This window comes from Cylas formicarius, unplaced genomic scaffold, assembly GCF_029955315.1.
Source record: "Cylas formicarius isolate icCylForm1 unplaced genomic scaffold, icCylForm1.1 PGA_scaffold_8__14_contigs__length_24414737, whole genome shotgun sequence".
Classification (NCBI taxonomy): domain Eukaryota; kingdom Metazoa; phylum Arthropoda; class Insecta; order Coleoptera; family Brentidae; genus Cylas; species Cylas formicarius.
This window is the reverse complement of record NW_026844361.1, coordinates 12,699,148-12,722,623: the sequence shown is the minus strand read 5'-3', so window position 1 is coordinate 12,722,623 and position 23,476 is coordinate 12,699,148. Positions and strand designations below refer to the sequence as shown.

At 35.3% G+C, this 23,476-nt stretch overlaps 2 protein-coding genes across 4 annotated transcripts in view; both read left to right on the top strand.

The window, feature by feature from the left end:
• Positions 1-23,476, top strand: part of LOC132706109 (protein O-mannosyl-transferase TMTC1-like) — a 464,920-nt gene that overhangs the window by 44,672 nt on the left and 396,772 nt on the right. The window contains exons 2-3 of one of the 3 annotated variants that reach the window (XM_060677221.1): positions 13,954-14,059; positions 20,804-21,185. In XM_060677221.1, the coding sequence (XP_060533204.1) occupies positions 20,896-21,185 (290 nt within the window). In that variant the 5' untranslated portion in view covers positions 13,954-14,059; positions 20,804-20,895. Of the gene's footprint in view, positions 1-13,953; positions 14,070-20,206; positions 21,186-23,476 lie in introns of those variants that run through there. The other 2 variants (XM_060677222.1, XM_060677223.1) reach the window with 2 other exon arrangements.
• LOC132706454 (uncharacterized) lies at positions 2,332-2,667 on the top strand. Its single transcript, XM_060677800.1, has one exon. The coding sequence runs from the start codon at positions 2,332-2,334 to the stop codon at positions 2,665-2,667; it is 336 nt and encodes a 111-aa protein (XP_060533783.1).

Below are 23,476 nucleotides of genomic sequence, written 5' to 3'. Positions count from 1 at the left end.
CAGCCATTAGCACAGATGTTACTTTTCCAGATACTTTTTTGTGGGGTATTTATTATTTGCTCATCAATAACAAAGTCGTCGAAAGGGATGAGAATTTCACTTACTTAGGAAGCACCCTGTCTGAAGCATGGGTTCATTCTGTGGAGATCAAGCACAGCAAAAGCTGCAAGCAATTTCACTACAACGAAAAACCTACTCACCAACAGAGACCTCAGCTTGGAGCTAAGAAAACTGTATGGAGTGGAGAGTTGGAGAACCGAATTATCCCTTTGAGATATGGAGTTACAGAAGAATCCTGAAGATATCTTGAACTGATCACACAACAAATAATGAAGTCCTGAACGAAATGAGATGCTGTAGCGTTGCTACTTTGGACAGATCGATTGGGTTCCGTGGTGGTATTGTGATCATTTAGCGGAAGGGATTCTTTGACTTGGGCCTGGGGTGAAAAGACGGCGCACAGTGGTTTATGTTATACGGGGACGCTCAGTTAGAATGCTTGCCACAACCCTTACTCACAATTAAGAAATGTAACCTGGAATACTTTGGGCACGTCATGAGAAATCAAAATAAATATCGACTATTACAAAACATCATAAAGGGCAAAGTAGAAAGAATAAGAGCCGCAATTGGTATGTGCTGCCAATAAAGTTCGAATAACGATGATGATCGCCAACATCCGAAACAGATAAGGCATGAGAAGAAGAAGAAGTATATAAAAAACAACATTTGTTTTTGGCCGCAATTTATTCGGTATTTTTTGGAGTCATTTCTCGGGAATACTAGTCTGCAAATTTTATATCGAGTACGTTTTACATTTTCCTGTTTTTATTGGATCCATTAGTTAAATTATTTGACACCATTTCAATAACACCCTGTATTTGCCCCAGGTGACAACGAAGTTAGGAAACCAGTACTGCATTTGCCGCCATTTTGGTTTTAATATCTGCCGTAACCGACAAACGCAGTGACTCGCATTAAATTACTCTATTGATTGTTAATATTCCATTTCGCGTTTCTAAATGTCACGCGATACGAAATTATAACAAACGGACGTAATAATTAACAAACGGGCAGCGTTTAAAATTTTGTTTAAAATGTCGTTTCAATTTGAAACAAAAACAAAACGCGATTGCATAAATCGCGAAACAATGCGTAATTGAGAATAAATAGCGATACGGAATTAACCGTCGACCACGTCCCAAACAAATTTTCCCCGTTTAATAAATATTTATTCGGACGATAATTTATTAAGACGGACATTTTCGTATGGCGCCATTTAAAATTCCCGCCTTTGGCGAAATGTCCGCGGCCGACACGAATGGATTAGTTTGCTTAATGGAAATTGCCAATTATAACTTTGGAAGATTGCGTAAAGATAGATTCTGGGACTAAACAGATTAAGTAAAATTTATTCGATCAATAACGCTGAGTGTCTCTCTTAGACTGCAAGTTATCAACTACTCAATTAAAACAATCGCCGAACGATGCCCAACAGTTAATTATTGAAGTGCTCACAAACCGTAGACCAATAACAATTATTGTGCAAATAATATTTGTAACGTATTTATTCCTTAAATACAAATCAATAATTGATAAGAATACTGATAGAAAAATTAACAGAAACATTGTTTATATATGCTAATTAACAAGAAACGTTTTTTTTTTGTGTTAAGTTTAAGTGGGGTTTAATTGCATTAACTTAGGGACGTCATCAATATACTAAAGGAAAAAGAAACACCAGCCAACATAGTAAAGGTAATCTGCAACCTCAACACCGACAACTCCACTCAAATTAAATCAGGACAACATATCACGAAAATCATCCTAACACCAGGAGGAATTAGACAGGGAGACAGCCTCAGCCCACTCTTATTTAATCTTCTCATGGAAAAAGTCATAGAAGAAGTAGCAACCTTAAATATGGCATACAGAATGAGCAACAAACGTATCAACATGGTATGCTACGTTGACGATGCAGCAATTTTCGCAGAAAACGAGAACGACCTACAAAGATAGCTATTCAAGTTCTATCAAGAGTGCCGACAGCTTAATAGGACCATATCGGTCGAGAAAACAAAAAGCATGACAATCACCAGGGAACCAATCAGATGCAAGCTCTTAATTGAAGATAAGCCCATAGAAAAGGTAATGCAATTTAAGTACCTTGGGATGAATATGTCTAGCGGCTAGGACCCAACAAAAGATCTAAGGGACCATATCAACAAAGCATCAGCAACTTCAGGCTGCTTAAGAGAGATTGTCTGGGCCAACGGATACATGTGGAAGGACAGTAAGATTAAAATATACAAAACATGCGTTAGACCAATAATGACGTACGCGATAGAAACAAGAGAAGACACGAACAAAACAAAGAGAATGCTGCGCGTAGGCGAGATGAGGGTGTTGAGATCAATAGCTGGCAAAACCAGAAGAGACCACGTAAGAAACACCGACATAAGAGAACAATGCGACGTACAGGATATTGGAAGGCAGAGAAGAAGGCAATGGTATAACCACGTCAAGAGGATGGGCGAAGATAGATTACCCCGCATAGCTCTCGAGGGAATACCAGTAGGAAGTCCGCTCGGTAGACCGCCGAAGAGGTGGAGAGACAGCTGGCAGTCCACATCTCAAGAATTAATGCAACGGCAAGCCCGGAATTAACAGATCATTTGATCTCAACCAAGTAGCAGAAGAAGAAGAAGAATTTAGAACCATTCAAATTTTCACGCCCTTTTTGGCTGAACACCGGTTCTACTATACTACTTATAGAACCAAACGTTTTTAATAATAATAATAATAATAACAATAATATTGCTTATTTCCATTAACTTTTAACAAAAGTATAGGATAATGTCATCAAGTAAAAAAAAAAATACATTAGAACATTAAAATACAAACTTTTAAAACAGATACGTACAAACACACAAAGTATATCACACTGAGAGATCGGCATTACTACAATCAAAGTATTCTTCCATACAATAAAAAAACGTTATTCAAAATGAGATTTAATTTTTGCTTAAATAAATAGACAGGCAATATCTGTCTGACGGACAAAGGCAACTTATTATAAAGCATTATTGGTAAAATACTTGGGGTAACTTATGACTTGGCACCTGCAAATTAAGATTAGCTCTAAAATTGTAATCTCCATCAATTCTGGTCATGCAATAATTAGATTACTCTTCATGTATATTATGCAATTTATTATAAAGAGAGAGGGAAACGTTAAAATATTTAAATGTGGGAACAGGGTTCTACAAGAGTGACCACCAGACTTCCCCAACATTGTTCGAAAAATACGTTTTTCTTATACAAAAAGTTCACTAGCTCTGGAAGAATTTCCCTAGCAATGATAGCGCAAGACAAGCAAGATTGAACATATCCGAAATAATACAATAGTAAAAGCTGAAAATCCACACTCGACCGCAGTCACCAAATAACAAAAGTATGCATAGCCATTTTGTTTAATACGTAGTCAATTTGGCTTGTCCAGGAGAAATTACTGTCTATGAACACAACCAAATACTTGACAACGTTAGTCTGATTAATTGATTTATCCCGCATTCTAACCAATAAGCTCTTGTTCAAATTCCTAAACCAAAAGATCATCATCTCAGTCTTTGTCCCGTTCAAACAAATACCGTTACGCTCACAATATCGGATCATACCACTTAGTGCCCTAGTGGCCAAGGACCGTGAGATCTTCCAGACTTCTAGATGACACTGCCACAGCAGGAAACATAATTGTCTGGGAAAGAATTAGATATATCATTAACAAATATTATAAATAATAAAGGTCCCAGTATGCTTCACTGTGGGACACCGCTGGTGAGTTCTTTGGATGAGGATCTAATCGCAGAAGAATTACATCTAAGTACAACTCTTTGGTCACGACCCTTCAAAAACGACTCAAACCTAGCGTAACTATTCCCCCGTATACCGAAATTATTTAACTTATTCAACAACAAATTAATATCAAGCACATCAAAAGCTCGCTTGAAGTCAAAGAACATACATAATGCTTTATTATTCTGATCCAGTTTCGAGACTATTTGATTATATAAAGAAACTAAACAGTCTTGAGTAGATAATCCATTGCGAAATCCAAACTGAGAATTCGAGAAAAATTGCTCCTTCTTTAGAAATGTATCGAGCCGCACGTAAAAACACTTTTCGAATATTTTGGAAAAAACCGATAGTGATATTCCATGGTAATTAGAAAGTAAATGGGTATTATTCTTCTTTAATATATAAAAAAGGTTGTGCTATCGTAATGTTTAGCCATAATTTTGGAAAGTATCGTGCACAGGCTACTTTAAAGCTATTTGCTACTTAACGTTTGGCCTATTTTCCTGTTGGCTTCTTCAGAGCTTAGCTGACCGATATTTGCATTTCAGTGTGTCCCACTGAAGTAATGTACACCCCTGTTTAAGGTTCTGTAAGGTTCCATTTGCCGATTAGTTCAAATTAGTAATAAAAAAAAAATTAATGAGTAAAAGACGTGAAACTATTCTCTAGAGATCAATGTCAACAACATGCACTATTTAAACGGTTTAAATATCCAAAGAAAACAAAGATCAAGGTGATCTTAAATATTTTAAGTTCCTCAGATCTTTGAAATTTTTTGTTGTTGCTGTCGGGAATCTAAGTGCTATTTGAATCGTATTTGTTACGGCAATATGACAAGAAAGCATAATAGTTTATCCGATCAAGATTCGACAAATTTTTCCTGTAAAAGGTAAGTATCGAGCTTTATCGAAATATATCCATGCATTCCTTTAAATTTGCAGTATCGTCGGCAAAACTTATTACTTCTCCACGGCACTTTGTTGTCATAAAAGTACAATGCCCTGGGGTGTACCGCATTGCTGATGGAGCTTTCTACATCAACGTACTGAGTTCCGTTAGCGACATTGTAAATACATTCCCATTTCACTTTTATACAAAAGTCTAGAATGAGAGACGGAATAATAAGCCTTGGACAGATCCAATCTACTCTGGAAGATTACAAATTGCGTCGTGAGTTGATATACTGACGATTTGATATTATATTTGCCCAAAAATTTCACTATTCGTATTTGAATTTGTTTTTCAATTATTTTTGAATGTACTGATAATATCGAGATTGGACCATAATTAGAAATATTAGTTTTGTTTCTTCCAACATATTTTCTAGCAAAATATCTAGGTTCCTTATTAAAACCCCTTACAGGGAAAGCTGACAGTTTCGTACTTAATTTTTTTCACTTCATTGAACAATTAAAAAGCATTACATTAGATACACAAGATATTCTAGTTAGTTTCGACGTAGAATACCTCTTTACCAAAGTGCCTATTCCTCAAACTCTCGACATCAGTTCAGATATATTAAAGTCTTAGAATCTGGAACCAAATCTTTTCACCTTAATTGAAAAATGCTATGGGTTCTCCACTATTACCAGTCATAGGGAATATGTTTATGGAAGCCTTTGAGAAGAAAGCTCTCGTCACCTTTAATCAAAAACCAAAATTATATTTATGGAAGCCTTTGAGAAGAAAGCTCTCGACACCTTTCATCTAAAACCAAAATTATGGAAACGCCATGTCGATGATATTTTTGTTGTTTGGCCTCGTGGTCAAGAAACCGTAGTAGATTTTCTTAGACATTTAAACCCTAACGTACGTTTTACCATTCTTAGACATTCTTATCAATAAAAATCAGACCTAACTTTGGGTGTTTACAAAAAACCTATGCACACAGATACCTTATTGCATGGTCACATCATCATCCGCCCCAAAAATCATCGTTTATCAACTCTCTTGTTTACAGAGCCGTGAAACTATCTCAGCCCGAATCACTGAACCCAGAATTAAACCACCTCTTCTCTCTTATAATTTCCACATTAAAGATTTTAAGCGTTCCATCAAAAAATACACTTCACGACAACCTTCCAATAGCAATGAGGCCGAAAACAATCCTGCACTTGCCACTGTGGTCCTTTCTTACATTCAAAACATCACTGTATGTAAGTATAACATCAAAACCAGATTTACCACTTGTCCAAAAATCTCTCAACATTCCATGCATATGCGGCAAAGAATACATTGAACAGATCGGACGAAAAATATCAACTAGACTCAAAGAATAAGAAAGAGCATTACGACTAGGACAAATTAAGTCATCAGCTGTTGCCGAACACACTCATGAAACCGGACATAAAATTTTATTCGCAAAAACTAAAATTTTTTCATGTAATCAGTTCTTCTACCAACGACAAATCCGAGAGTCTAAAGAATTCTATAAACAACCTAACAATCTTAATCGCGACTCAGGTCTCTACCTGTCACCAATGTGGGAATCAGTCATCCGAGACGGTGTGTATTTTGTTACGGAACGCTTTATAACTTTAATGCGGAAATTATTTGATTTGATTCGTTGATTTGCAAGAGAATTGATAACTAATGGCGTGACGGATGAGGTCAAATGACAAAAAATTTGTTCATTAGTTACAGGAGAAAGGTTTTCCAGAAAAGCATTTCTTAATTAAGGGGAGAAGGACTCGTTCCAGATATCTGAAATAATGTTGAGTGTTTCAAGAGTAGGGACTCTAGTAAAAAGAGACTCTACGCCGAAACTAACCACAGTATGAATACAAGTAGTATAGTAGAGTTCTTAGCCAAATTTAGCCGGAAAATTTGAATTGTTCTAATTTTATGGCTGCTTTTAGCCTCACAGGGGGAATTCTGAAAGTTTCTCTGAAAAAATATAAAGTCTATTTATTATGATCAATATTTTCTTGAACGATATCTGGATATCTAAAACATTGAAGAAACGATAAAAACAGAGTTATATTATTAATAAAAGCCGCTAAGCAACAAAAAAATCAAATTTTCTACGATATTGTAAACGAACAATAGAAGGACCACAACTGTAATTGTGGGACTGCTTCCATACTTCTTTTTTGGGAGGGGATATGGTGAAGTGTATTTTGTTATGGAACGCTTTATATCTCTAGTGCCGAAATTAATTGAGAAAGAGCGGATGTTGGGTGTTTTAATTCTGGGTTTGGTGATTCGGGTTAGGCTAATTTTGTGGCTCTGAAAGCAAGAGAATTGGTAACTGTGACAAGTCAGACCAAATTATGACAAAAGTGTGGTTTTAGAGTAGGGATCAGTCATCCGCGATGAGTGTACGTGAAGGCCCTAAGGCCGTTGATTAAAAGCGACTAAAAAAATCAGCTGGATACGCAAACTCGACTGGATTAGAAAAAGCGTTAGTCGAGTGCGATGGCGTTAATTTTGTGCAGCGCTGTCAAAACAGAAAACAATGGGTCATTGTATTCCCTTCGTCACTCGACGCCGCATTTTAATGACCCCCGGTAATTTTTACAGCGGGAGATGTGTACACAAGCCCCTGCGAGGGGAACTAAGTGTCTGCCTGAGAGCTTGGATTTTTTTTAATGGGATATGGTGGCTGAGTGGTTCGTACGTAGCGACGAAAACGGGACAGCACTGTATTAAATTATAATTCTGTGTAGTATGCGTCAATCGAGTTTCGGAGAACAAACACTTACTCACACTTAAGGAGTAAAAATGATTTAGGTAAACGCACAATGGTATAACGAAAAGATAAAATCATACAGACACCTCATTACTAGCACGTAACTTTGGCTTGCGATAGAACTAATCGGCTAATAAAAACAAAGATTTTACAATGGGTGTAGGTTTCTTGAGTATAACACACTGTATATACATGTGGCAGCTTTACTGTATAAACAAACTATATAATATACTTCCGGATTAAATTGCTGCTACAAATACATTAAAAAAAAAGAACTAACTGTTGAGAGTTGGTTATCTTTGCACTTCTCGTGAACATCTTGATCTTAGTGTTCTCCGGATATGTATACCGTTTTGAATTATATTGTACTTCGTTCATTTTATCCAAATGGTTGTTTCACGTTTTTTTTTTCTCTTTAAATTTTAGGAGCATACTCACTGATTTTGTATAAAGCCGTTCTATTTCATGAAAAATTCCGCTCATAAGTATTTTTTGATATTATTAGTTTGAACTAATCGGAACCTTACACAACGTTGATTTTAGAAGAGTGTACATTTTTTAAGTGCATGATAAGTAGTACTATAACACATATTTTTCATGTATTAAAAACATAAGTGGTATGGCAAAGCCGGTTCCCAATCCTTTTTGGCTGCAAAATTTCAATGGTCCTAATTTTATGCCTGCTTTCAGATGGACGCGGGAAATTGTTGAATGTACGGCAGGCTCTTTCTAACACCAAATTTATAATATTATTATAACACTCAAACTATACACACACAAAAAAACGTTTCGGTTAGGGTTTGGAATAATGGTCGTCCACTTTCATAACATCTCAAATAACGAAAACAATCCTAAGGTCCGCAATGCCAACTATTTCAGGATCGGATATCCGATATTGGACACCTGGGGTTGACAGGCGACCGCTGTCACCGATGTACGAACTTATTTTACCTGGAGGGTTTTAGGGGAGAGACCCTCTCAGGAATTTATTTATTGCCTGCGATAGGGAAAAGACAACGGGGGAGGGCGCCGAAAGGCCTCGAGGACAAGTAGTTGCCGATATATGGGGACGATTCAATAGAATTCTATATATGCGATTATAATTTACGATGAATTGAATGCTATGTCCGTTTTACAGTGTTTGTATTGTATTCAGTATTGTTTTTAAATTTATGGCGATGTTAAATGTGGTCCGCGGACGCCATTTTAATGTATTTACTGACTGCGGCATTATTAATTTGCCTGATCGCGAGGCTTCAGAAAAAAAAACGTTTAGTAAATATGGCGAAATTATATCACTGGAAACTATATGGAAGTTCGTAATGGATCCGCTAGGAGGAGTGTACTAGTGGAACTTCCAAAAGCATGTATGATATATAATAATAATAATAATAATAATAATAATAATAATAATAATAATAATAATAATAATAATAATAATAATAATAATAATAATAATAATAATAATAATAATAATAATAATAATAATAATAATAATAATAATAATAATAATAATAATAATAATAATGTTTATTTGCCATAGAATTGAAAAAAAGAATATAAAATACAAACAACTTATTACAAATCGATTGAGCAATTGAATTAAATGCCATTTAGAAAATAAATAAATAACTCTCAACACAAGAATTTATTAAAAGTAGGAGGACGTATTATTCAGTAATCACGTAGGAAATAATAACTAGTAGTAATAATTTATATAACGGGGTAAAACAAATGAAGATATTATTATTGTACCATCAAAAATATTGTGCATTTATTGCTTTGACGTTTGAAGTATTTTACAGTACCTCAACCGCAGACCTTCGCAGGTATAACGTGGTATAACCCATCCCAACAGGTGTTTATTCTGCATTAAGTAGGTCCTCCCTGAGATGGACCGTAACGAAGATATGTAGAAACTTAAATTTTTTATTTGAAACGTAAATGGACCGTTTTAAATTTGATTAAGCATTGATGCTGCGGCATATTTTCGAATAAGTCAAAGCTTTTATTTTAATATCAGGTGATATGATGGTAAGTACCTGTACCCTATTTATCTTACAGGTAAGTTTGAAAATAATCATTTATGTCTTGTTTGCCTGTGGATTAACAACATTCTTCTTCTTGTATATTTGTGTCTTATATATAGTTCTTCGATTTGTGAATAACAATCTTTTTTCGGGGTTCGGTAGCACAACCAAACGGACACGAAATCTTGAGATTACCACCGTATCATTGTATATTTAACCCGATTGAGATGATTTGGTCTGAGTTGAAAGCGCCAAAAATTTAGTGAGAATACCTTAAACGTAATTCGGCAAGAGGTAGCTAAAATATCAGAACAAAGCTGGTCTAACTGTGAAAAACAAGTAATAAAAGAAAGAAATATTTATCGAGAACGATTAGTGGCGCAGTTGATCATTGAACTAGGTGACAACAGTAGCAATATTATAATATTTTCTATATTAATAATGATGATGTAATAAAACAGAACGTAATAAATTGTTACTTTGTACTAATTTTTTTGTGTACATGTTTCAAGAATTACTCGGCGAAAAAGGTTGAAAACATACTTGTTTCCCGCTTGTTAGTATAGGTAGATAAATTCCTAGGACGGTCCTGGAATGGCTACGAGCAAAGGTCTGCTCGCCAGGGTGTCCTATAAGGGCTTGGAGTAACAAGCAGTAGGCAAAGTTAATTACTGCGTCGCTTGAAAAAACACAATACCTTTGGTCATGGTATACATGCTATGCCGATACTAGTCCATCACATGTGAATGCCTAATTTGAAATTGTGATTTTAGAAGAGCGCATATTTTACAAATTTAAATTCAAAGGGCAATTGGTTTAATAAGCGGCAAACGTTATTTGATGAGATGCACGTTAATTGCAAAATTTGATTTTGTTTAAAATATAATAATAAGCTAATTTAACAATTATAATATATATATATATATATATATATATATATATATATATATATATATATATATATATATATATATATATATATATATATATATATATATATATATATATATATATATATTCTCACGTATTGATTCACGGATGGAAAAATGTGATGACACTATACTCCGGGATATCATCCGTTCGCCAGTGTTCGAAGTGTTTTCGGAGCGCGAGCATTGAAGATGCCAAGTGAGATTTTGGCGAAACGTCTGCAGGATTCCAGTCGGAAGCAGGATTCCAGTCGGAGTTCAACGAGCGAACGGATGATATCCCGGAATATAGTGTCATCATATATATATATATATATATATATATATATATATATATATATATATATATATATATATATATATATATATATATATATATATATATATATATATATATATATATATATATATATATATATATATATATATATATATATATATATATATATATATATTCAACTTCACTTAATGGATTCAATACAATTAAATTTATTATCTACGTAATTAAATAAATTTATGTTCGGTTTTATAGAGCAAGTAAGAAACATTTAAACCTTATCGATTGAAAACAAGCAATCTAATTCTAATTTATTACAATTGAACTCACCAATTAGATCATCAACAGAGATGACAAAAAGAAGATGCGCTATATTTGACCTGTGAGTTTCGATAATAAAATGTAATGATTTATTTGATGAAATGCTTTTTGAAAATCCATATATATTACATTCGTCTGACCTAAACCATAGATTGATAAATAAATATTGAGTCAACATTGCCAGATTGCTTGTACACGACTTATTTGAAACAAAATCGTGTTGCTCAACACTAGACTAGAATAAAACAGTCACAAACTATAATTTCGCATCTACTATCTTCTTCTTAAGGTACTAACTCTATTCAATGAAGATCGGCAACTATCCTGGCAAATTCGTTTCGATCTTGCGCGCTCCTCAGCAATGTATGAGAGTCTGGCCCTGTCCAATCCCTCTCGTTCTTTAACCATGAGCCTTGTCTCCGTCCCGGCCCTCGTCTGCCCTCAATTTTGCCTTCTATTATAAGTTTTAGAAATGCATGTTTATTGCCTCTCATGATGTGTCCGAGGTAGGTCGTTTTCCTTTTCTGAATGATTTTTATGAGGTCCCGTTCTTTATTCATTCTTAGTAATACCTCTTCGTTATTTACATGGACAGTCCAGGGTATTCTCAGTCTTTAGCGTCCACGACTCGACCCCATACAGTAGCACAGAAAATAATAGCATTTAACGAAATTATACCGGATTTGGGTTTTAAGGCTTTTGTCACTTAGCAAGTTTTGCATTTTCAAAAATGTTGCTCTGGCCACTTCTATTCTTGTTCTTATCTCCACATCAGGATATAGATCTTCTCCAATCCAGCAACCCAAATATCTAATTTTCTGCACTTTTGATATAACTGTCCCGCGTATTCTTATGTCCAGAGGCTGGTTCGGGGTTCGGCTTATTACCATCGCTTTTGTCTTTTTTGTATTTATTTGTAGCCCAATGCGGTCACTTACCGTTGTTATTTTATTTATTCCGGACTGTCAGCAATTATAACGGTGTCGTCCGCATACCTTAAGTTGTTTATTAGTCTTCCGTTAACTCTAATGCCGTCTTCCACTTTTCTCAATGCTTGCTGAAATATTGCTTCGGAGTACATATTAAACAACATTGGACTAAGCATGCATCCCTGTCTTACTCCACGTTTAATAGGCACTGTTACCGTTTCGTGGCTGTCGAGTTTTATTGACGTTACTTGGTGTTCGTACAAGTTCTGTATGATCTTCATATCTTCATATGTCTCCGTGCACAAATATACATCCTTCCGTTGGTCCCTACATTTTTGCAGTAAGATCGACAGCGCAAACAACGCTTTACGAGTTCCAAGCCCTTCCCGAAAACCCATCTGCTCCTCACTTATATCTTGATCGCATTTTCTTTTTATACGATTGTGCAGGACTTTTGGGAATAATTTTAACATCTGGCTCATCAGACTGATCATGCGGAAGTCGTCGCACTTTTTTGCTCCAGGTTTCTTTGGGATGGGAATGAAGGGCGACTTCGTCCAGTCTTGTGGCATAACCCCCGTTTTGTAAATGCTGTTAAAGAACTGGACTACAATTTTTAAGTTTTCTTTGTTGATAAGCTTAATTAATTCTGGATAGATATTATCTGGGCCAGCCGCTTCCCGGGTTTTAAGACCATCTAAGGCTTTTTCGACTTCGGCCGCGATTATTTCTGGTCCTTGTTCTAGTTGGATCTGATTATAGAAATAGTGACTGTCATCAAAAATGTCTGATACATATTTTACCCAGACTTCTTCTTCCTTTTCGTGGTTGGTTGCCAGCTTGCCTTCTTCATCTAAAATTTTTATATGGGGTTGCTGTTTCCTGCTTCCGGTAATTTCTTTTATTTTTTTGTGAATGTTGCAATGTTTTGTAATAAGTTCCTCCATCTCCTGACACTTCACCTTCATCGAGGACTCCTAATTTTGAGTCTACTAATACACTGTGTTTCTTTATACTTCTGCATATTAGTTTGTTTGAATCCTCTGCGCTTATCCATTAAGAGTAACATTTTGTCGGTCATCCATGTTTTATACGGTCGCTTGTTGTTTGTTGTCGGTAATTGTTTTTGTGTTTTCAACAGAGAGACCTTGAGCTGCTCCCAGATCTCCTCTATTTTATTTACATTTACACTGTCTCTATTTTGTAAATTTTGTGGTTGTCGGATCACACTTAGTCTTTTATTTAGCTGACCTGATACTGCCTGTCGTTGTTGTTCGTTTGCTATGGCTTGGGATTTTTTAAAAGACTCACCGCCACATCAGCCTGGAAAAAAAATTTTCTATGGTTAATCATTTGACCTCCTTCAGTTTGAGGGACGAACGACTTTTGTAACCTCCCTGTTCTATTAATTTAACAGATAGTAAATGGTGACCAACAACATAGACCTGTATGCACTATGCTTAAGACAGCTTCCAAGACGACATATATAAATAATAAAAAACAGAGCAGTTAAATAGATCCCCAGATAACACACCAGTCAGTCTCCAAATGGAGAATAGCAAATGACAGGCTATACACTTTTGTAACACCCTACTGAAAATTGGGTAAAATAAATAATTTTTTCTATTATTTAGGACCTGAGGTCAGTGTATGACTTGAGAGATTGATAACTTAAAAATTGAACTGATCCGTACTTGTAATAAATATGTAAATAAGAAAATAAAGTCTTTCGTACAATTCTGTTTGTAGACGTGTATTTATCCAATTAACGATTGGAAGACGAAAATTTTAGATATTGTTTATTCATTTCATTTGATTTTCTAGAGTTTCCTGAATATTACTTACCTACAACCTAAGAGTTTTGTATTTTCGTATAAGCTTATAAGCGTCGATAAGTAACGAAACCTTTCTGTTTCAGATTTTACGTCTCGACCTAAACCTTCGCCTCGATAATGTCGTCTATCTGCGACGCGTATATTGATACTCAAAGGCACACATCAAATTGGATTCTTCGTCTATAGTCTGTAAGCAAATGTATGCCCGAATCCCCCAAGTATTAATGATAGTGTTAATGGCGAAAGAGACTCAGTGGCGCACAGATTTCGTTTTAGAAAAGCATCGCAATGGCAATAGTCAAGTTTTCCAAATTGCTTTTGTTGTAAGATGTATACTATTTTAATTAACATTTAGCCTCCAAATTTCGTTGTTGGATAAATCGAAGTCAGCGACGGCACATGTCGTTCGGAACTCCCTGTTTAATCAGAAGTGGTTTACAGAATAAAAACACCTTAGCAGAAAATTATTCCCTGCAATGCTAAAGCATTTTTGTTTCCCAAAATTAATGAGCTGTGGGTCAACATAATAACATGATTGCAATGTTGTCGTACACAAATGACTTTCTGACCGGACTTGTTGTATGAATTCCTAATAGGAATTTGTTAGTTTTGTCGGTAACTGCTGACTATAAAAGTAGTATTTACTTTTGTGGATTAATAGTAATAACAATAAAGGATGTTATTGATAAATAAAAAAGTAAAATCCAATGCTGTTCAGTTGACATAGGAGTTGACTTATAAACCAGAGACCAAAATTGTATTATTTATAAAAGAGGATTATATATAATAAACACCTCTGACTGATATTTGAGTTATTTTAGTAATATTAATACGATAATATGATAGGCTAGGATAGAAATTAAGGCTTAACCTAATGGCCTTTTAAATTTATATAAGAACCATTCTAGTAATTGCGTATATATATCACAGAAATTTTTTACTGCAATTATTAATGTAAATGTAAAATTTTGATGAATGCTTGGGAACCATATTTCTGAGGGTATGGACTAAAACAAACAAACGAAAATAGTGTTTTAAAAGGGATCGAAAACTGGAATGGTATTTTCTAGGTTGACAGATCTAAATAAGACTGGTCTTGTTGAATTAAATTATAAAAGGATTGAACAGATTAATTTGGTGAAGTATCTAGGAATATTTATTAACTAGTACTTTATGTGGACCTAATACAGTTTGTATGTATGTCCTTTGGAAATTAAGGTATAAGGTTGATATATTATGTGCTGAGTGTAACTGTGAGCAGGTAAGGTTTTCAGGGCCCGAAAAATATTAGCGGAAAATATTTTCCATAAGCAATATACCTGCACTGGTAGATCATTATTTCCTAAACTTTAACGTTAATTTTCATTTATATTTATTTTACTTTATTTTATTTTTTTTAAATTTGATGAAGTAGTTGAACTCGACAATCAAATTAAAAAACACCTTTAAAAGAGTACTTAATAATTAAGTAAATAATTCCTTCTATACTATAGATAACTATCTAAATTGCAACATCCGGCCTTAAAATATCTATTTACTTATTTTCTTGTACATTTGTCGTCTTGTTTTATATTTTTATATAAATGCTTACTAATATTTTGTAAATTATTACACTTTCGCAGTCTACTGTAATACTATTTACAAAACTTCTGGATTCCTCTTGCATCGGTTGCACTTCTCGGATTCTCGGATTTTTCATTGGTAGAAGAATTGATTGCACACAAGAATTTTAGTTTTATCGAATAAGATTTGATGGCCGCTTTTATAATTGTGTTTTTCTTCTCCTGGTATCTGATTCTCTGGTTCTCCAATATATTCTCTACCAAAATAACTAGCTACTTTAATAAATCCCTTTACAGGCCAAACTGATAGATTCGTACTTAATTCCCCGTAGTTCGTTAAACAATTACATTAGATCCAATCGATATTGCAGTTAATATCGATATACAATTTCTCTTTACCAAAGTCCCTATTCCTGAAGCGCTCAAACAAACCAAACCTTCTCGTCTTCATTAAAAAATGCTTGTCTGGAACATATTTATGTTATGTCTGCTCTAGAACTGGCACTACACCACTGCTAACTTCAGGAACACCTCGGGGATCTCGATTATTAGCAGTCATCGGGAATATATTTTGAAAACAAAGCATCTTAATGCAAAATTATTAAAAATGTTGAAGAAATGTTTTTATATGGCCTCATGGTCTCTTGATTCGTATCCCTCAGAGATTTTTTCAGATATTTAAACTGCAAACATGGTCTACCATTAAATTAGCTCATATATAGTGATATTTTTATGAACATGTTGTCTGCCAACTAGGAGGGAACTCGCAAATTGCGTTTGACCAGTTATCTTGTCTTATGTGTAGATGCCATTTTTGTCAAGCTACGATTAAACTTGCAATATATCGGTGAATATCTTTAGAGAGCTTCTGGGAAAAGAAGAAAAGCAATGCAAGTAAAATAGAATTTTAATGTTTGTGGAATTTCTTCAAACGGTCTTACACACAAGGGACTCTTACATACTGGACAGAAATGACACGCTTCTGTTTTTTTGACTAGGCTACATATACGACATGGCTTTGTAGACGCCTTTCTTTCCGGTAGGTGGTGTTCTTCTTCTGTTGCCTTATCATTTGTTGACGTTGTCTTTGTCTACTGCTGCCCTCAACAATGTCCCCATGGGATTCTAACCCTACCAGGACCTCGATATTGTTCATTTCTCATAATGTGCCCCCAGTAGGGAAATTGTTTCTCCTTGATCGTCTTCAGGAGTTCTTTATTTTCATTAATTTTTTGCTATATGTTAGTTACGTGGTAGGTTCATCATTTTACGATAGTCTCCACACCATAGACCATTACAGAGAGAGGAATCGCGTCCGGGTTTTCGAGGATAAAGTACAAAGAATGTTTCTGAGTAATAATTTCCCTAGAATGATCCCATTTGTCGTTCCAGCTGCAACTAAGATACAGAAATCTTCCTACAGTTTCGAGCTTAGTATTTTTCACTTGCAGATTAGCTTTGATGTTTGCATTTTTGCTAATGATCATAATCTTCTTTGTTTTTGAGACTACTTAGTCTCTCGCCATTTTTACATTCAGTCAAGGCCTCACTGAAGAGATGCTCGGAGTAGAGGTAACACCTTTTTGTACTCGTGGTAGAGTGTGTGGTTTTTTATTAAACCGATGCACTCGACAACTTCTAAGATAATACTGACGAAATAATTTGTGAGCCCTTTGGAAAAAAAATATTTTTTTATTTGCGATGATACCGATGGACTAGAATTAAAATTTTTATTAAGACAACTTGTTAAAATCAAATTGTCATTTATTGATTTTTATTATTATATTTCACCGATTTTTCTAGCAAAAAAGTTTCTCAATCGCGACTCACCAATACGGGACGATATAAGCCAACAGGATTATTGGCGAAATTTCCAGAATTAGAGTACTATTTACAAAACTTCTAGATTCCTCCCGCGTCGGTTTTTGTTGAGTCAAAGTTGCAAACGTTTCGCCAATCATCCTGTTGGCTTCTTCAGAGATTGACTGAAACTGTTTCTTTAACTGTTCTAAATACTGCTGTCTGCGACCGCCATTTTCCTGAACCCATTTCTCATACATTGTAATTGTATGATGTTTTGCATTTAGTAACGTTTCCGGATTGTCTCTTAACTGTTTGATTGCCTCTGAAATACTTTGCCGAAGTTCGACGACATTATTACAAGGAATTCTGTGCACGTCATTTTTTGTGTCCCCAAAAGAAAAAATCCATTAACGCCAGGTCGGGACTGTTGACTGGCTAATCCATGCAACCCCTGGGATATTCCATGTTAACAAAATTTTTAACTTGCACAACATTGTGAAGAAGGACACCTTATAATCAGCGCTGATATATTTAGGGGCAAATCCGCTATATATTGTTCTATCGTTCTCTAAGAATTGCAAATAATGATCTCCAGCTAACTTTTGATATGCTTATCTGGGTTTTTATTTCGTGTATTTGTCTAAGATTATTTAAAGACGAATTTCGTGTATTCTGTCCATTACAACCCTTTCTTGTAGTGAATTATCTTTCATCAATCCATAAAATGTTTTTCAAAAAATTATTATTCTCATTTTGTCTATTTTAAAAATACAAAGAAAACTGATACCTCCGATATTATTCTGCACTTAGTTTTTGAGTTTTACGAATATTCATATTCTTTCAAAAATGAGAGGATTGATCCCTGAGAAATAAGTGTCGCTTCATAAACTCTAGTAATAGAGGAAACTGGATGTGCTTCATAGAATCCTAATATGTTTGCCTTATGGTCTTCATTTAAAATATTATGATTCCGGCACACCTTGTTATCATTTAATACGCTTCCGTTTTCTGCAAATTTCTTTGGTAGCCTGAATATCTGTTCTGGACAAAGTCTAATATTCTGAGGACGAGATGTGGTTGCACTTTTATTATTTAGAAAGTATACTTGAAACATATCACTCCTATCACTAAATTCGCAAAAAAGCAGTTTGGCAGTAACGACTTGGACAATAATTCAACCATCAACGTCGGTTACTAATATGTCTGACATAGACACATTTTTATTTGTCAGTCAGGGCACTCTTTGCAATTATGTAAAAATGTCGTATTTTTGCCGATTTGTCAAAAACCAGTGAACGAAAATATAAAGTTTGTTACATCATTGTAATCTGAATAATATATTCTATTAGTATAATATAGAGGGCGTTCCATAAAAAAAATTTTTTTTGTTTTTTTGATAACCTCGATATCTCTAAAAACAAAAAAGTTACAGCCAATTTAAAATGTTATCCATATACGAGGTTAGCGCCAAAATTTCCCGGCCTGACATAGTGCACCTCCAGTGTCACGATAAAATTGAACAGAGCAAAAGAAGGGTTAGTACCTAAAATTATTAAAGAAAGGCTGGATGGTGTGTACGGCTAAAGTTCTCCTTCGTTTTCTGTAGTGAAAGAATGGACAAAACGTTTTCGAATGGGGCAGGAGTCCATTAAAGATGATTCAAGAACTGGTCGATCAATGGAGATCATAAAGGAAGATATTGTTGCGAATGTGGAAGAGGTGGTATTGAGTGATCGACGTTTAAACGTCAAAGAAATCTCAGAAATTACTAAGCTTTCGTGTACAAGTATCCCTCGGATCCTGCTTGATCATTTAGGTATGCATAAGGTTAGTCCAAGATGGGTTCCTAAAAACCTTTCGGCTATTCAAAAACGCCGTGTCGAGTGTGCGAGGTCTTTTTTGGAACTCTGTTGGTCGGAACCGAAGCCTGTGATAGAAACTATTGTGACGGGAGATGAAACTATGGTTCTCTATTATGACCCTCTATCGTAAAAAGAATCGATGGAATGGCGTCGTAAGGGTGAAGCACCTCCAAAAAAAATCAGAGTCTGCCAGTCAACAAAAAAGGTGATGGCCACGAACTTTTGGGATTGTGAAGGAATTCTTTTGATAGATTTTAAAAAAATTAATATCACTGTCAATGATAAATATTACGCAACATTATGACATAAATTGCGAGTTTGCCTAGGTGTAAAACGTATAGGAAAACTGACCAGAGGCATGCGTCTTTTGCACAATAATGCGCTTGTCCATACTGCTGGTATTGCACAAGCTGCCATTTTAAAGTGTGGGTTCCAACAGATAGATCATCCTCCCTATAGTCCAGATATGACCTCCAGCGACTATTATTTGTTTGAATTTTTGAGAAAGGACTTACGTGGAGGGCAGTTTAACTACGAAGTTGAGTTAAAAGAGGCTGATTTACCTCATTTTGCAGACAAACCAAACGAATATATTTTTAAAGGGATTGAGTTGTTAATAAAGGGATGTAATAAGTGTATTGAAGTTAAGGGGGTTATATTGAAAAATAATAAAAAAATGTTACTCTAATTTGTTTCTCCCAGATTCAGGTCGGGAAATTTTGGCGCTGCCCTCGTAAATTGAACGCACGGTACATATAGGATGTCCCGCGACATGACCGCCATAGCTTGGGAGTGTGTTGATAGGTGTTTAAAGATCATTTAAAAGAAACCTTCCTTTTGATTTTATTATTTTTGATTTATTTTCATTTTATTCTATTGAATCAGTTGTTCAAAATATCCACCCAGTTGCTGCATACATAGTCTAGCTGTTCTTAGAATCGAAGCGCTCTGCTAACAGCTTCAGGATCAGCATGAATAGTTTCTGCGGCATCCATAATTCTTGCTGCCAGTTGGTCTTTGTTTTTAATATTTCCTGCATAAAATAGAGTATTCTAGGACTTTTAAGGTTGGACCCCGAGCAATTTCGCTTAATACTGAAAACCGATTTTTGTGGAAAAAGACGGATTACCACATTTGAAGATTATGAAATGAATGAACGAATGAAGAAGTTGCTATTCAGATCAGCCATTATTAATTGAAATGTGTTCCATCACTGCAATCGGAATAAGATATTCTATTAATCACAAATATAATATACAGGGTACTCCATTCCATTACATTCCAAAATTGATAGTGTTTTGTAATTATTGTAGTTGTAGTCAGTCACGGCAACCTTTGAAATTATATAAAAAATTACTATTTTTGCCGATTTGTCAAAAACGAGTTGACTAAAATATAGAGTGTTACATCATTGCAATCGGAATAAGATGTTCAATTAAATACATATTTAATATAGAGGGTGTTCTATTTAAAAAAATATGTCAGAAAATTGACTTTGCCACTTTGTTTTGTTTTTTGGCTTACGTTGATATCGCTAAAAATAAACAAGTCGCAGCCAACTAAAATTTTACCAAGATAAATTGCACGATTTTGTCGTTGGATTTATTTGAATTATCGTGTAAAACAATCGCTTTACATACGGGGAGAAAGCCGATGTGCAAAAAAAACTGCTCCTATCGCTCACGAGTCTAAACGTTTGCTCGCAGACTACGGAATCTCAGTTAACCCGTAATCGACGGTCCGCGATCGTCCCCGGTCGTACAAAAGAAAAATCGTACGTCTTCCGGATCCGGACGAAATGAAGCGGAAACACGCACAACATCAGTGCGGCGGAGGCGGCAGTAACGGTAAAAAATCTCCGTCGACTTGGCCCATTTACGGATCGGTCGGAATGTTGGCTGTCGCGTGTTATCTGAACGGGATAGGGGGCGACTTTGTTCATGACGACATTCCCGCGGTCACCCTTAACAAGGACGTGCTGGCGATAAACCCGCTGCGGAATGTGTTCGTGAATGACTTTTGGGGAACTCCTATGGCGGACGAGAACAGTCACAAATCCTACAGGCCGCTGACCGTGCTTACGTTCAGGTAAGTTTATAGCGTTAAACGGTGAATTGTCTTGAACGGGAAAGTGCGATTATTGCGAGGGAAAATAAAACTATCCACTATACTGTAATGTTCACGTTTCCTTTTAGGTTTTAAAATAAAAAAAATTAGCCAGACTTCAAAACTTATAACTATCTTGTTGTTTACATAAAAAAAACCTAATTTTAAAGATTCTAAAATATTTTCTTCCACATTGTTTTTGCATTGTTTTGAATTTTTTATTGGATAGTTCTTTACTATCTATATCCCTTTTTTTTATTTGCTATAATATATGGACTTGTAAAATTTTATAAAATTAGTCAATTAAATTCTGTTCTATTGTAGAAGATATTAGGCATGTAATTCTCTCTTACGTCATTATTTTTTTATATGCATATGTTAGAAAAAAAAGGATGGGTACCATCGAAAATAGGATAAAACATATATATAAAAAAATACGAGGGGGTACCCAAAGAAAACCGCAATCATTTTTTATAAAGTATATATTGTTTTGAAAATCACAGAACGACCTTATCCCTTTCAAAATACTCTCCATCACAACTAATACATATGTCACAGCGGTGCTTCCACTGTTCGATACATTTTTTGTATTCATCTTTGGCTATAGCCGACAGCTCATCCCTCGTTTTTTTCTTAAACTCTTCAATATTGTCAATGCTGTCCTTTCATGTCCCTTTTCATACGTGGAAATAAGAAGTCACACGGAGCGAGATCAGGCGAGTAAGGTGCATAGGGCAGAGGAACCATGCCATTTTTAGCCAAAAACTGCTTAACAGAAATGGCTGTGTGTATTATCGTGGTGAAAGAACCAGTCCCCTGTCCGCCACAAATCGGGTCTTTTTTGTCGAATACTGTTGCTCAATCTTCTTAAAACTTCCAGATAGAAAGCTTGATTAACGGTCTCACCTGGTGTAACGAACTCTGCATAACTACGCCGTTGATGTCGAAAAAGCAAATCAGCATCGTTTTGATGTTTGATCTGACCTAACGACATTTTTTTTGGCGGGGAGACAGTGACGTCTTCCATTGGCTGGACTGTTGCTTCGTTTCTGGATCGTAACCATAGCATCATGACTCGTCGCCAGTAATGATCTTTGAAAGAAAATCTTGATCCGTTTCAAGATGTTGAACAAACTTGGCAGCAACTCTTTTCATTCCCAAATCTTCGGTTAAAATTCGCTGAACCGTGCTTCAAGACAACCCACTAATCTTTGATAATTGTTCAATTGTCTGTCGACGGTCTGTGAATCTTTTCAATATTTTCGTCGATTCGAGCATTTGACCAGAACGAGGTCGGTCATCAATTGACTCGTCGCCATTTTTGAAGCGAACAAAGCACTGGTACAGTTGAGTTTTTCCCATCGCATCGTCGTTATAAGCTGTTTCTAACATTGAAACAGGTTCAGCAGCACTTTTACCCAGCAGAAAACAAAATTTTACAGCTGCACGTTGTTCTTTTAAATTTGCCGTCGCAAAAAACGAAATAACAAAAAACAGCGTTAACAAAAAATTGCACTGCAAGTGAACAAAACAAGTTAAATTTAAAACGAAGGTGGCGTTGAACTCGCAATAAGTTGTACTATCCACAATCTAGCGGCAGAAAGGGGTACTATACTAAGATCGACTACTTATTAAAAAATATGATGAACAACAAAGGTTAGAAGACATGTTTTAATTTGAAATTTAAATAATGGCGACATCGCTATATCAACTTTAGGTTGATGTTTCTTGAGTGACCTACTTATCTACTCGCAGCGCTATTGTCTCTTTCTATTGTTTTTTCTCCTCCTTATATTATTTTCAAGTAATTGCTTTGCATCGCACACCTCTAATTTTATCTGGCCCATCGTTCAAAAAAATAAATATTCTTAAAAGCGTAAATCAACCAGTAAGAAGATTTTAACGATTACTTGACTTGATTGCGGAATTGAACGCAATTAACTGGCGAGATATCAACAGTTTATTTAGATCAGCAGTTAATAAAATTGTCTATGAGAAATCCGTAGAAGAAAGTGGATGTTCGTCTTGAAGTTTGCATAACTCTCACTTAAGAAATGGTAATCCTGAAATTCTTAAATTGAAATTTACGAAATGTAAGAAAAACTAGCCTTACTTCAAGACTTATTGTAATGTTCACTTTTCTAATACGGGGCTTAGGAAAAAAAACGGCTACGGATAGTCTTTTTGTTTAGAGTTTTTGGGTCGTTGTTCGACTACTATGCCTTCACCTAGTTCACCTAAATTTGGTGTTGGTGTTTATAAATTTTTCTAGG